Source organism: Malaya genurostris, chromosome 3 (assembly GCF_030247185.1).
Source record: "Malaya genurostris strain Urasoe2022 chromosome 3, Malgen_1.1, whole genome shotgun sequence".
Taxonomy (NCBI): domain Eukaryota; kingdom Metazoa; phylum Arthropoda; class Insecta; order Diptera; family Culicidae; genus Malaya; species Malaya genurostris.
Genome location: NC_080572.1, coordinates 193,947,767 through 193,962,458, shown reverse-complemented (window position 1 = coordinate 193,962,458; position 14,692 = coordinate 193,947,767). Strand labels below are relative to the sequence as shown.

Below are 14,692 nucleotides of genomic sequence, written 5' to 3'. Positions count from 1 at the left end.
TTTATACTTGAATGTTTGTTTCAACCTGCATGAAGCAGTCCAAGTTTCCGACGTTTTTCGCCATCTTACCTCGACACAGAAAGGTCGGCTCACCGGCATACTGCGTAGGATAGGCCGGAGCTCGATCACCCGGCAGCATGTAGGGACATTTTTGCTCCACAGTTTGACATACGTCTAGACACGGTCGTATTCGTACTCGTTGCGTTTTTCGACGTGAACTGAAATCGAAGAAAGAAAAAAAGATAGTTTAGTTTTAGGCTGTGGAAAAAATCCTGTACCGACCGACTGTGCGAACTGAATCTAGCTCTGCTCAACTATTCAATTGTAATTGCAGGAAACAATTTCTAATCCACAGGATCGAGCGAAAGTCTATTGTTGTAAAATTGCCATTTTTGTATGGTAACGGCACTTAACAGCATATTCGGTATATGGTAAAATCGTGCCTAATCATAATGGAAATAGTCAATAAGATCACTAGAAACGACGATTCATCGTTTCCTAACAATACGGGAAAATAGTACGGAACGATTTATTTGGGAATTGAAAGAAAAAATGACGACAGAAAAACCTACATTAGCATATGGGACCATTTGTAATGTTTACCGTCCTTGTTATTCTCTTTTATGTGAAGTTTTCCTCTTTTTATAACAAACACAAAATCAGGATAATGATTTTACTTCGAGAAAAAACAAAACCACACACTTAGAACAATTTACATCTCTATAGATGCACATAAATCGATCATCGTGATTCACTTACATTCACAATTGAAAGCATGTAAAGATAAGTCATTTCATTAACTTCACAGTTAATTTAGCTGAAACATCGAAACAGACGCAAAATTTATTTTACATGTTACAAGATGTAATATTTGTTACGGCATGCTTGAATTTACGTCAAGCGTATATTTCATTTTTTCTAAGAGTGCACTATTTATTATATTCAGACTCGATCCCTACACTCTCAGAACAAATAAAATTTACGCTAGACGTAAACTCAAGCATTGCGTAATTTCTTCAGTGATGACACAATATTACATCTACCAACATGTAAAAATAAACTTTGCGTCTGTATCGATGTAAGCTTCAGCTTATGGAGCAAGACTCTTTGCAAGCGTATGAGTAATGCCAACAATGTGTGCGTAAAAACAAATTCCGGCGCTTATTTTCCTGATTTTACTCAATAAATCTTCCATATGGCTGAAAAACAAACCAATCGATTCATACTGCTGAACACTCCAAATTAGAGATGGGAAATATCGAATAAAATCAGTTATCGATAATATCGATATTTCAATGTTCAATATCGATATTATCGATAAATATCGATATTTTTGCCACCGTAATAAAAGTTTATTGAAACAAGAAAGTACATTTGATTGCAAAAATTAATTTAGGTTTACAGCCGAACAAATTAGATTTTCAAAAATTGGAAATTCCCTGGACTCAAACAAGCCGTGTTTCCCGTTGTTGAATTGACTCTTTCGGAGGCAACTGATGTTGTTAAAGTTATCAAATGACGCTGTGCAATAAATTTCAGCTATTTGCATGCTGTGTAATTTTCCCAATAAGAGAAAATATCTGTTTTCTCTGGAGCTTGCTCAACAAACGCTGCCAACAAAATACTTTACCTTAAGTCATGTTTGTCCTATAGAAGGGTTGCGTGCAGGAAGTCAATTTTAGCAGAACCTGTCAGCTTGGAGCGAAATTAATCTTCAGTCCAACAACGCCATCGCATGGCATCACATTAAACATATCATGTCAATTGTATGGGCGCGCAGTGCTGCTATTTTGGCGCGCACAAATTTGACATTTCTATCTCCTAAATAGGATTTGAAACCAAAGTCGAAACATTCATCGCTGAAAAACAGCTGATTGGATTTCCCTTTTTTTTAAACATAGCTCAAATATCAAATATTAGATAAAAACTACACGAGCGAAGTAAAAATATGAAATTATTATTTTACTGAACTGGTTTCAATATCGAATATCGATAATTTTTGTCAATGCTATGAATTATCGATATCGTCGATATCGTGGTAATATCGATACTATCGATAAATATCGATAAGTTTGCCATCTCTACTCCAAATACCAAGCCTCAAAAAAAGTTGGAACGGTAACTTTGAGCTGTCATAGTTCAACTGTTTTTCAGCGAATCTCAATAAATTTTACACCCTCGAATTTTGTGAAGTTCGTAGATTGATTCAAAAACTTTGTAGGAGATGATTGGTAAAGAAAAACCAATGAAAATTTGATTTTTCCCGTTCCAGCGTTTTTTCACGCGCCCAATATACCCTATCTGCTTTTATTTGGCATAAACGTCGCATAGAAAATATTGATTACTTCAACTTTACCGAGTCATAACTTTGTTGTTGGCCAACCGATCTTCAAAATTTGTTCACCATTGGAAAGGTACTACTTCCAGAAATAAAATGCAAAAAAAAAGGAAAAATAGGGTTGTCTACCCAAAGTTATAATGAAAACTGTAGATAGATGACCTAAGAAAAGGTGAGATTTTTTATAATGATCGTAAGTATCTCGAAATTCAAAACGATGGCCTATATATTGTTACACATCATTCGATTGCTAGTGATACCAGCTACAATTTTCGCTCAACTACCATTCTTGAACAATCACAAGAAAACATTTAAAATTGATGAATTTATAAATATATATGATTTTTTCATTTTTTTCACATGTTTGTATATAACTCGAAAACTAAAGCGATGACATGTACACTTCTCTACTCCAAAATATTGGAATCACTACTAGAAACAATGTTTTGATGATCAAAATTATATATCAGTTCAAAGAATCTCAAGAAATTCGGTACAAATACAAAGAATTTCTATTATTGGGAAAATTTTGAAAAAAAAAACAAATCAAAACTTTGAAATTTCATGACATATATTTTTTTATTATTTTAGTTGGAGATTTATTATGAACAAAATTTACAGTAAAACTGAAACTTGGATTTCACTGAAAATCTTAAAAATTTTGGTAAATATACATAAACTCTAAAAATAATTATATTTTTGTGTTAGACAAAAGATCTAAACAATTTTTATGACTACTAAAATTAGTTTTTTTTTTCGTTTTAGGTTTTCCGTAAAATCTCAAAAAATCGGTATAAGATCGGAAATTTCAAAATTTTTGATAGGTATTGCGTTCCAACGTTTCTGCACATATTTCAGTTTTCCAATCTGTTTCCCCGTTAGATACTGATCATATTGAATACTAGTGTTCATGATTAAAATGGTATTTGCCCAAATATTTACATTTTTAAACGGGGGTGAAACGATTATTATTTCGATTACCTTTACAAGGATAGTGACTATTTTGCATTTCTCATATACAAAGACTATGCAATTACTGTAAGAGTCGTCTTTTCAACTGAGGTCCGGAGGCCCGAATGTCATATAACATTCGATTCAGCTCGACGAGTCGTCTGTGTGTGACAAATATTGTCACTCAATTTTGTTGGAGATGGCTGCTCCGATTTTCTTAAACTCAGGTTCGAATGTAAAGTCCCGTATGAAAGTCCTGAATTTGATTTGAATCTATTGTCCGGTTCCAGAATTTCAGTGTACATGAAAAATGAAAATAACGACCCTCAATACTATCGGAGATGACTTAACCGATTTTTAAAAACTAAAATTAAAATAAAAGCTATTATATATATATATATATATATATATATATATATATATATATATATATATATATATATATATATATATATATATATATATATATATATATATATATATATATATATATATATATATATATATATATATATATATATATAAATAATAGAGAAAAAAGTGTGTGTTGCTAATGTTCTCTGGTATGCGTTTGCCGATCTTCAAATGATTTTTTTTTCGAAAGGTGACGTTTATGCGTAGGTTTTAGGTTATATTGCATAAGGAAAATCCTTCGGGAAAGTAAAGAAAAACTAGAAAATTGGTTCGTTTAAAATTGGAAATTTTCTATTCAATGCATGCTAGATCTCCAATGATTGTTTGGAGCGTATCGAGTTATGCAATGCTGCTGCCCGCTGGAGAGCAAAATATGAATACTAGATTATTAATAAAACCGTTTGGCGCCAAACGAGCTGATTTGTGCAAAAAATTCACTGAGCCTACTTGATTCACGTGTTTCTTTATTTCGAATCACATGTTCAATTGACTAAGGGCGCCAAACGAACAGCATACAGGTTTCCATTTTCCGATATATAAATTTGAGTTCAATACCGTGAAGAATAAGTGAAAATAAAGTGATTAACGTTTTTTTATGATTCGTTGTTTTCCTAAAATTACAAAAATATGAATTGTATCTTCTTGATAAATATAATTATTGCTTTCACAATGCACTGAGGCAACAGGATCAGCACACCTCAGCTGCCACTTCAAATTAAAACCGTTAACTCAAACACCAAAACTGTTCGGCTCTCTACTTTTTGGAACAATTCCATTCGAATTAAAAGGATGTTTTCTGTTTTTTTCTGCTTAAATTTTTCATAAGCATTTCCTGTGCTATACCTTTGAAGGATTTTTTGGACGGGATTTTGTGTATTTTTTTCTCGAAACGACCTCCACATTTCGTCATTTGCTTCGAATTGCAAGATCGGTTATTTATTTGAGTCCAAACGTCTTTAATTGGCCCAAACGCGATTCCAATTATATCAACCCAGAGTATTCCGAAATTTCAAATTATTTGCATTTGAGTAACTACGAACAGTTTCGTCCAATGTACTCGAAACATCCCGTTTGCTTCTGTTAAATTACATCGATTGAACCGAGATGGGAACTCATCGAAATGTTATACATATTCGAATGATTCACTCTCTTGCTCATAAACCGTCAATCTGATTTTGGGCGTATTTTTCTTGAATCATTTGGGACTTTTAAGAGCAGGAAAAAACCACTTTAAAGTGCGAAGTGTACGTGTGTACCTGAATTGGGGAAAAATCTTGAGATCGAATCAAAAACAATTGTCAGATGATTCATTTTTACAGAACACTCTACCATTCTACTACACTAATCTCGAGCATTCATCGATTATTCTAATTTAAGAGTATTCGAAATAATTTCCATCCAAAGACAAATTTTGAGCTGTGAGAAATTCACAGGGACAGCTACAGGTACAGAAATAAAAGGAACAAGTACAGAAGCTAAGTTCAGGAAAAAATAAAGAAGGTACAGGAGTACAAGTGCAGAAAGTACAAAATCAAGTACAGAAATGAGGGAGACAAGTATAGGAAGTACTGGCACAATTGAGTGCAGAAAAAGGTACAGAATGTGCAGATGGTACAGATATAAGAAAAAAGTTAAAAGTTCAAATGTTAACCGCAAATGTTGTCGAGACAACAATTTTGAATGGCAAATTAGAAGAAGTAAAAGTTTTCATTTCACGCATTCCAATGATGTCCACTGCTATGCCATTTCAATTTGAACGTGATTTTCTCATCCGTTTAACTTTTCTATTGCCGTCAATAATCGTTATGAGTCTGTAGCGTGAATTTAGAGTTTTTTTCGTTTCGGCAAACCATCGGTTTTATATATTTTGTCCTGTTGTCCGCGATATAAAAAGGTTGGAGCCACTATCATAGAGCATTATAATGATATTTTTCTTCAATAATCATTGAAATTGATTTTCTACATCTAATCTAATATTATTGCGCTACGAAGTGTGCAGTGGTCCGCTAGTAGTCCCATATAAGGCTTCTGGATTGTATCTGGATCCCAATTTCCAGTTCCGGAATTACAGGGTGATGCGTTTTAAAAAATGAAAATAATGTCACTCACATTTCTCTAATATGGCTGAACTGATTTAGACCATCTTAGCATCAACAGAAATATCTTCAGATGCCATAAAAATATCTCGATATCTTTTTTCAGATCCAAATTTCGGTTCCGGAGGTAAGGTGTTGAGAGTGAAAATGTTCATTTCAAGTTTTTTGCCTAAATAATAGGGGCTGCGGTCCACTAGGAGATTGATAGTACCTATTATCTTTCTCCGGACAGTTCCAGCCTAGATGCCGTGTGGAGTCCGGCGGAAAAAAGGCCCAAGAATAGATCCACTGGGTTCCTGCTTCCATGTCGTCAAAGGCGACAATTGCTGGAGTTCCTTTTGCCTTCAGTTATTAGATATTTTCAACGTTTCTCTTCTGATTACTCTATGTTACTAAATTATCCCTTCAATCAACTTATCAATTTGCGACTAGATTTGGATAGAAATTTTATTTGATATGTTTTCTTCTTCTATGTTATTGCTTTGCAAGATTGCAAGATTATAAATGGAATGATATAAATCTACTTTTGCGCAAATTTGTTAATATTACAAAGCTAATAACAGAGATAACATATATCGGTATATTGAATAAATAGTAAAAAATACTTGTTTGTTTGATAAATTAATAATTCGCTCTTGGTAGCCGGCTACCCAGATCAACCAATATAACCAATTAATAATTTAATAAAAAAATTAAAATAATAAATAATAAGAAATCAAGTCGCGCGTGAAATCTGTTGACCTTTGTTTGGTGATTTAAAATGATTTTTTTAGTGTGCATTCAAATAATTGAATTGGACAATGCGTAATTCAGACCCCAACGTGGCTCTTAACCTCTTGTTCAGTAACTCCTATCCCTACCTCCCCGCGGTGCCGACTGGGGTACGAGTAATCATAAGAAAGATCGGGTAATCAACCCCGGTGAAACCTTGGTCGTATACTATCAGGAAAGGGGGGGGGCTTGCATTCTCTGTACAGAGAGAGCGAGCCTACCCGAGCGTCTGTTGTTCATGTTAGGAGCGGCTGACTGCCGTCCTTGGTCAGTGTGGGACTCTAAACAGTGCTGACACGATGACCACCGTCGAGATAGGAGGTTGGTGCAGGCCTAACAAGCCGCCCGTAAAAAGGAAGTTTGGAATAATCAAGGAAGAAATACGTCTCGAAATAATCGGCAAAGATCTACGTGACGAACAAAGGACTACGATTGGAAGCTAGGAATATCTGGGTTGTTCGACTCAAGACTTTCAAAAAGGGCGAATGCATTTTTTGCTAGAAAATTGTTTTTAAATTGAAAACTGTAATTAGTAGAATAATGATGTCAAAAAGAAGGGGTTGGAGATCGATTGAGCATTCTACTAAATCTATACACTGAGAAAACCAAATGAAAAACCATTTTCAATAATTCAAGAATTAACAAGACAAATATAATTATGTAACAACGCAACCGAATATTTTGATATTTTTAAGCCTGTTTTTGAAACACATTTACGTTAATGCGACTTATGTCTTTTGAAAACATGAGTAATTAGAACTGAAATAAATTTAAAGTTATTTCTAAGAGTTCAAGTTATTCATGTCATTTAAACACTAGCAAACGATTTTGCAGGTCAAAAACAATCATTTTACTCACAGTAATCGTTTTCCGATGCACGTCCAAGTGCATTAGATTTATCTCTTTGTTCGACTTCAATTCGACTAGATTGCACCTGGAAAGTATTTCCTGATTTACATGGTAGCGATCATTTACCAATCATCATCTCAATTAGCAGTAACAAAGGCATTGCTAATTCAGTTAATATTCCATATGATTTGACAAAAAATATTGACTGGATTAAATACCAAAGTAATATTTCAAGTGTCTTAACTTCAATGGAAGAGCTCCCCCCACTTGAAGAATATGACTTCCTCGTTTGTTCGATTCTGGAGGCCGCAGAACAAGCCCAAACCAAACGATTTCTTGGTCCATCGTCTAACAGAAGGCCTCCAAACCCTTGGTGGGACAAAGAGTGTTCAGATGCTAAGCACGCGAAACAAAATGCTTTCAAGACGTTTTTAAAACGAGGAGGAGGAACTCCTCAGAATTTTGAAAATTTCTTGACTTTAGAAACCAAGTACAAGAGCATACTTCGGGCCAAGAAATGTAGCTATTGGAGACATTTTGTCGAAGGTTTGTCAAGAGAAACCTCAATGAGCACTCTTTGGAATACAGCCAGACGAATGAGGAATCGTAACGTGGGCAATGAGAGTGATGAATACTCGAACCGATGGATATTTGACTTTGCTAGGAAAGTTTGCCCAGATTCTGTTCCTACGCAAAGCATTATACGGGAATCTCTTCCAAATAATGGTTTTATTAATAACCCATTTTCAATGATAGAATTTTCTATAGCACTCTTGTCTTGTAACAATAACGCCCCTGGGTTGGACAGAATTAAATTCAACTTGGTGAAGAATCTGCCCGACCTCGCAAAAAGACGTTTGTTGGAATTGTTCAACAAGTTTCTTGAGCAAAACATTGTTCCGCCTGACTGGAGACAAGTGAAAGTTATCGCCATTCAAAAGCCGGGGAAACCAGCTTCCAATCACAACTCATATAGACCCATTGCGATGTTGTCCTGCATCAGAAAATTGTTCGAAAAAATTATTCTACGACGTCTCGACACTTGGGTCGAGACGAACGGTTTGTTGTCAGATACTCAGTTTGGCTTCCGTAGAAATAAAGGGACGAATGATTGCCTTGCATTACTTTCGTCTGACATCCAAATTGCCTTCGCTCAAAAGCAACAAATGGCATCTGTATTTTTAGACATTAAAGGAGCATTTGATTCAGTTTCCATTGTGTAGAGTATAGATACGTCCTTATGAAAAACATTACTATAGATATTGTAGAGTATAGATACGTCCTAATGAAAAGGTCTTCTAGATATGTCACAAACAAAAGGGGAGGAAGTAAGTTCCGGTTAGATAGCAAGAAACGTTTCAAACGCGATCAGTTAAAAAGGGTGACGAAATCACGGCATCGAACGGAATTAAATAAACTGCTGGTTACGAAGTAAATGATCGAGTAATCTACTTTTGGTCCGAAAGTGTCGCGAAGTTGGACTCTACAATTTGGCGCAGCCGGTACGATTTTATGGTGAGTAGATTCGATATTTTCCCAAAATTCATTGCAGAAACATGGGCAAAGAGGTGAACAGTGAAGAATTAAAAAAAAAAAAAAAAAAAGAAATTCAAGACCAGTTGACGACTGTAAAAAAAAGGTATAAGTATTATTGTTTGAAGCGACGAGTTAAAGATACGAGACCGGTTGATGACCGAAGCGTACAGAAGCAAAAAAAAAAAAAAAAAAAAGAAGAAGGAACAAAATTTGCTTTCAAATTGTTAAAACGTGTATAGAGGTACATGTCAAGGTACAGTGGCAATGACTCGAGATGTTTGTCCATCTAGGTGAATGTAAGTTAAAGGAACAAACGCACATACTCAAATAACGATCAATTCAATGATTTATTAAATTTTAATGCACAATATTAATTTCCATTCCGAAAGTTCTTTGTAATGTGTAATGTTAATGTAATCGATAAAAGGGAATTTACATTATTGAAAATTTTACAATCTTTTATTCTTACTTTGTAGATGGACACTCATTTCCAATTGGATTTTTTTAATGATACGGTTGATTCCTCTAATTTACGATGCGAGTGGGAGGAATGGCATCGAGCCTGCGAAATCGTCGTAGAATTGAAAAACATAGAATCCCAGCATCAAAAACTGCTTTTTATGTTGGCCCGAGGTGGCAGAGGTCTTCAGAGAATCTATCACAATCTCGCCCCTGTGGTTGGTGAAATTTATCCAGGACCCGTGAAAATTCCGTTTGCTCCTGAAGAAGTTCCGGAATATGATAATGCTGTCAAACGTCTCAATTCATTTTTTGTGGGAAAACGTAATGAACGAGTGGAATTAGAAATATTTCGTTCAATTCGGCAGGCTGCTGGAGAGTCGTTCAATCGGTTTGTTTTGAGATTACGTACGCAGGCCGCCTGCTGTGACTTTCTTGATCGCGTGGAAAAGGAATTACTCCAGCAAATAACTGTTGGCGCCATCGACGAGAGAGTGCGAGACAAAGGCCTCGAGGGTACCATGAGTTTAGATGAGATAATTAATTATGCGATCAATCGCGAAATATTACTGAATCAAAAACAGAAAGCACAACCCTTTAGATCGGAGTCTGATGTAGTATCACTAGTAAAGCAAGATTGGATGAAGAAGACAATGCCAAAAGACGGACATTCTTATCAGCGTTTTAATCGTGTGCGAAAGCAGGAATACGGCAATAGACCTTCCACTGAATGTAGCCGGTGTGGATCATGGAGACACCAGCAAGAATCGAAGGATTGCATTGCACGAAATGCAACTTGCAACAAGTGTGGGGCTGTAGGCCACTTTGCAAGAAAATGTTCAGATAAACGATATGCGTCAATGAAAAATCGTTTTACATGGAAGAAGACAGAAGCAGTTAATACACTGCGAAATGAAGTTGATTTTAATCGTGAAGCTAGATGTTCTGGTCGTCATGAAGAGATTACACCGATGAAGGTAGAATGAATTTTATTCTTATTTTTTGTTACTTAATGAACCATCTTTGTTAAAAAAAAAATAAAATAAACTATTCTAAGTTGATTATAACGTTTTGCATAATTTATTTCACCAGGTTAATCCTAACGATGGAACCATCGTGGGCTTTATAGATAAACTTCCTGTAAAATTCTTGATTGACTCTGGAGCGACTATCAACACGGTTACGAATCTGGTATGGGAAAAGTTAATTGCAAGCAATGCTAGGATTTTTAAAAAGAAATTTAAATGCGACCGTCAGTTCATAGCGTATGCTTCCGAGGAACCGTTACGAGTAATAGCCATCTTTGAAGCTTGGATTACTATTAATGAAACAAAACCAAAAAATTATGCAGAATTGTTTGTGATACAAGGTGCGCAAAAATGTTTGCTTAGCAAAAGAACAGCGGAAGACTTGAAGATACTGAAAGTAGGACTAGAAGTTCAAACCATTACACAGAAGAAAGTTGAATTTCCAAAGTTTCCAAATGTCCAAGTAAAATTGTCAATTGATTACACTGTCCCCCCAAGAAAGCTAGCTTACCTCCGAATTCCTGTGGCATTGGAGAATAAGGTCAGTCAAAAGCTTCAGGAAATGTTGGATGCAGATATCATTGAACCAGTTTTTGGACCCTCTGATTGGATTTCTCCTATGGTGGTAGTCCCAAAGGGAGCTCATGATATCCGTCTGTGCATTGATATGCGGTATCCCAATCGAGCGATACAACGGGAACACTACCCACTTCCACTGGTTGATACTTTATTATGCAAGCTCAAGGGAGCGGTCATATTTTCAAAACTAGATATTACATCCGCTTACTACCACGTAGAATTACATCCCGACTCACGAGAAATAACAACTTTTATAACAGCAAACGGTCTGATGCGTTTCAAAAGACTAATGTTTGGTGTTAATTGTGCACCGGAGATATTCCAAAGAATCATGTGCGAGATGCTAGCTGGTATTGATGGTGTAATGGTTTACATCGATGACGTTATTGTATGGGGTGCAAATTTGATCGAACATAACGAAAGGTTACAAAAAGTTTTGAAGGTCCTTGATGAAAACCACGCATTGTTGAATAAAACTAAATGCCTGTTCGAAGTACATGAGCTTGAAATACTTGGATTCAAAATCAGTGGGAAGGGGATCAGCCCTACAGACGATAAAATCTCAGCGATCCAGAATTTCAGAATACCGGAAACGAAGGAAGAAGTTCGAAGCTTTTTAGGGTTGGTCAATTTCGTGGGTCATTTCATTCCACATCTTTCCACGAGAATTGAAGTATTACGACGTTTTATTAGAGGTGAAGTACAGTCGTTTGGCCTTGACCAGCAGCAAGCTTTTGATGATTTGCGTAATGAACTTTGTAACACAGTTCGTCGTTTAGGTTTTTTTGACCCTAAAGATCAAACCGAGTTGTACGTAGACGCATCTGCAGTCGGTCTTGGTGCCGTCTTGATACAAAGAGACAGTTCTAATAATCCAAGGATTATCAGCTTCGCATCAAAGGGTCTAACAAAAACTGAAAGAGTGTACCCACAAACTCAACGCGAAGCGTTGGCTGTTGTGTGGGCTGTGGAGAAATTCTACTTATACCTATTCGGTATACATTTTACGTTGTTCACTGATCATAAGACGTTGGAATATATATTCGGGGGTAAACATCAGGAAGGGAAACGTGCATGTTCTCGTGCGGAGGCCTGGGCGTTAAGGCTTCAACCTTACGACTTTACAGTAGAATACGTTCGTGGTATCGAAAATATTTCTGATATTTTTTCAAGGCTGTGTTCGCAGTCAGATGCACCGTTTGATGAGTTTTCAGAACATTTTGTTTGTGGTATCGGTGAGGGCCCTTCTGCCATCACATTGAGTGATATCAAGAATGAAACCAAACTGGATGATACATTAAAAGAAGTCGTTAAGTCTATTGAAACGCACATCTGGCCGTCAGACTTATTTAATTATCAGGCATTTTCAAAGGAGCTAGGAGTCATAGATGGTGTTGTTGTGAGAAACGACAGAATTATTCTACCGTCAAAACTTCGACAAAGGGCGTTAAATATCGCACATCGAGGACACCCTGGTGTGGTCTCTATGAAACGAAATCTCAGAGAGAGAGTCTGGTGGCCGTATATGGACCGTGATGTGGAAAATCGAGTGCAAGAGTGTGCTGGCTGTGCTTCAGTGAGCCTTCAAGGACCTCCAGAGCCAATGATACGAAAAGAAATGCCTGAACGGGCATGGCAGGACTTGGCACTAGATTTCTTCTCTGCCAAGGAATGTGCGACATTTTTGGTCGTGGTTGATTATTACAGCCGATTTCTGATAGTTACTGAAATGAAACTAACGAACGCATCTAAAACCGTTGAAGCCTTAGAACATATTTTCAGAGAGCACACATATCCTGAAACAATTCGAACAGACAACGGACCGCCATTTGCCAGCGAAGAATTTTCAAACTATTGTGTCCACAAAAATATCCGGCTCATCCGCACTATCCCATACTGGCCCCAAATGAACGGGCTAGTTGAACGGCAAAACCAAGGAATTTTGCGGGCACTGCGAATCGCTAGATCGATGAAAGAGGATTGGAGAAAAGCCGTTAATGAATACGTATATTCCTACAATACCACACCGCATTCCGTTACTGGTAAGTCACCAATGGAACTGTTAACAGGAAGACCAGTCAAGGATTTGTTACCATCTTTAAGGACCGAGCCATATTGGAAACGAGACGAAGAAACCCGAGATAAAGATTCTATAAAAAAGATGCAAGGCAAATTGTATGCGGACAAGCGACGTCACGCAAGAGAATCTGAGATAGCTGTTGGAGATACCGTTATGATCAAATGCTATGAGACAGGGAAACTAGAACCAAGTTTTCATTCAGAAAAGTATACAGTGATCCAAAAGAATGGTAATGATGTAGTTGTCCTGAACGAAGATGGGGTTAAATATCGACGACCTGTTGCCCATTTGAAAAAATGGAATACTACACGTGACCAAAATGACCTTCTTCAATCACCTTCTAAAACGTATGATGAATTACGTCTGACGGAGACGAGACAGATGAATGAAAATCCGAACATGGAGAAATCAACAGTCAAAAGACCCAAGAGATCTATTAAAATGCCAGCACGGTATTATGAATAAAAATACAAGGTTATAGTTTCATTATAAATTTTATTTCATTCTGTAAGTTTGCGTAAATCACGTTTATCCTTGAAGCAGGAGAGAGATGTAGAGTATAGATACGTCCTTATGAAAAACATTACTATAGATATTGTAGAGTATAGATACGTCCTAATGAAAAGGTCTTCTAGATATGTCACAAACAAAAGGGGAGGAAGTAAGTTCCGGTTAGATAGCAAGAAACGTTTCAAACGCGATCAGTTAAAAAGGGTGACGAAATCACGGCATCGAACGGAATTAAATAAACTGCTGGTTACGAAGTAAATGATCGAGTAATCTACTTTTGGTCCGAAAGTGTCGCGAAGTTGGACTCTACACATTGATGTTCTTTCAGACAAGCTCCACCAACATGGACTTCCAGCGGTTATAAATAATTATTTGCACAACCTTTTGTCAGAGAAGTGCATGTATTTTTCACATGGCGATTTGGCAACATTCAGAATTAGCTACATGGGTCTCCCGCAAGGCTCATGCCTCAGTCCGCTTCTCTATAATTTTTACGTGAATGACATTGACAGCTGTCTAGTATCCCCATGTACACTAAGACAATTGGCAGATGATGGCGTGGTTTCAGTCACTGGGCCCAAAGCTATTGATCTGCATAAACCATTGCAAGATACCTTAGATAACTTGTCCGTTTGGGCTGTTCATCTTGGTATCGAATTCTCTGCGGAGAAAACAGAGTTAGTCGTCTTTTCAAGAAAGCATGATCCCGCGCAGCTTCAGCTCCATATGATGGGAAGAATGATCCAACAGGTTTTAACTTTTAAATACCTCGGGGTGTGGTTCGATTCCAAATGCACGTGGGGAGGACACATTAGGTATCTGATAACGAAATGCCAACAAAGAGTAAATTTTCTTCGAACAATAACAGGATCTTGGTGGGGTTCTCATCCGCAAGATCTAATAAAATTGTATCAAACAACGATACTTTCAGTGATGGAATATGGATGCGTTTGTTTTCGTTCCGCTGCAAACTCTCATTTTATCAAACTTGAGCGAATTCAGTACCGTTGTTTGCGAATTGCCTTAGGCTGCATGCACTCGACACATACAATGAGTCTTGAAGTTCTGGCGGGAGTTCTTC

The 14,692-nt window shown here is 36.8% G+C and overlaps 2 protein-coding genes across 2 annotated transcripts in view; one reads left to right on the top strand and one right to left on the bottom strand.

Annotated features, from left to right (window-relative positions):
* The window catches only part of LOC131435228 (uncharacterized), a 249,605-nt gene that overhangs the window by 17,492 nt on the left and 217,421 nt on the right, over window positions 1–14,692 (bottom strand). Inside the window, exon 4 of the mRNA XM_058602893.1 lies at window positions 70–218. Coding sequence (XP_058458876.1) covers window positions 70–218 — 149 coding nt within the window. The remainder of the gene's footprint in view (window positions 1–69; window positions 219–14,692) is intronic.
* On the top strand, window positions 8,644–14,571 carry LOC131435227 (uncharacterized protein K02A2.6-like). Its single transcript, XM_058602892.1, has 3 exons — window positions 8,644–8,934; window positions 9,432–10,391; window positions 10,507–14,571. The coding sequence occupies exons 1-3, from the start codon at window positions 8,932–8,934 to the stop codon at window positions 13,564–13,566; spliced, it is 4,023 nt and encodes a 1,340-aa protein (XP_058458875.1). The 5' UTR covers window positions 8,644–8,931; the 3' UTR covers window positions 13,567–14,571.

Coding starts and splice junctions, on each gene's coding strand:
- LOC131435227 (XM_058602892.1), top strand. Junction 10,392..10,506: donor AAGAGATTACACCGATGAAG/GTAGAATGAATT, acceptor TTATTTCACCAG/GTTAATCCTAACGATGGAAC.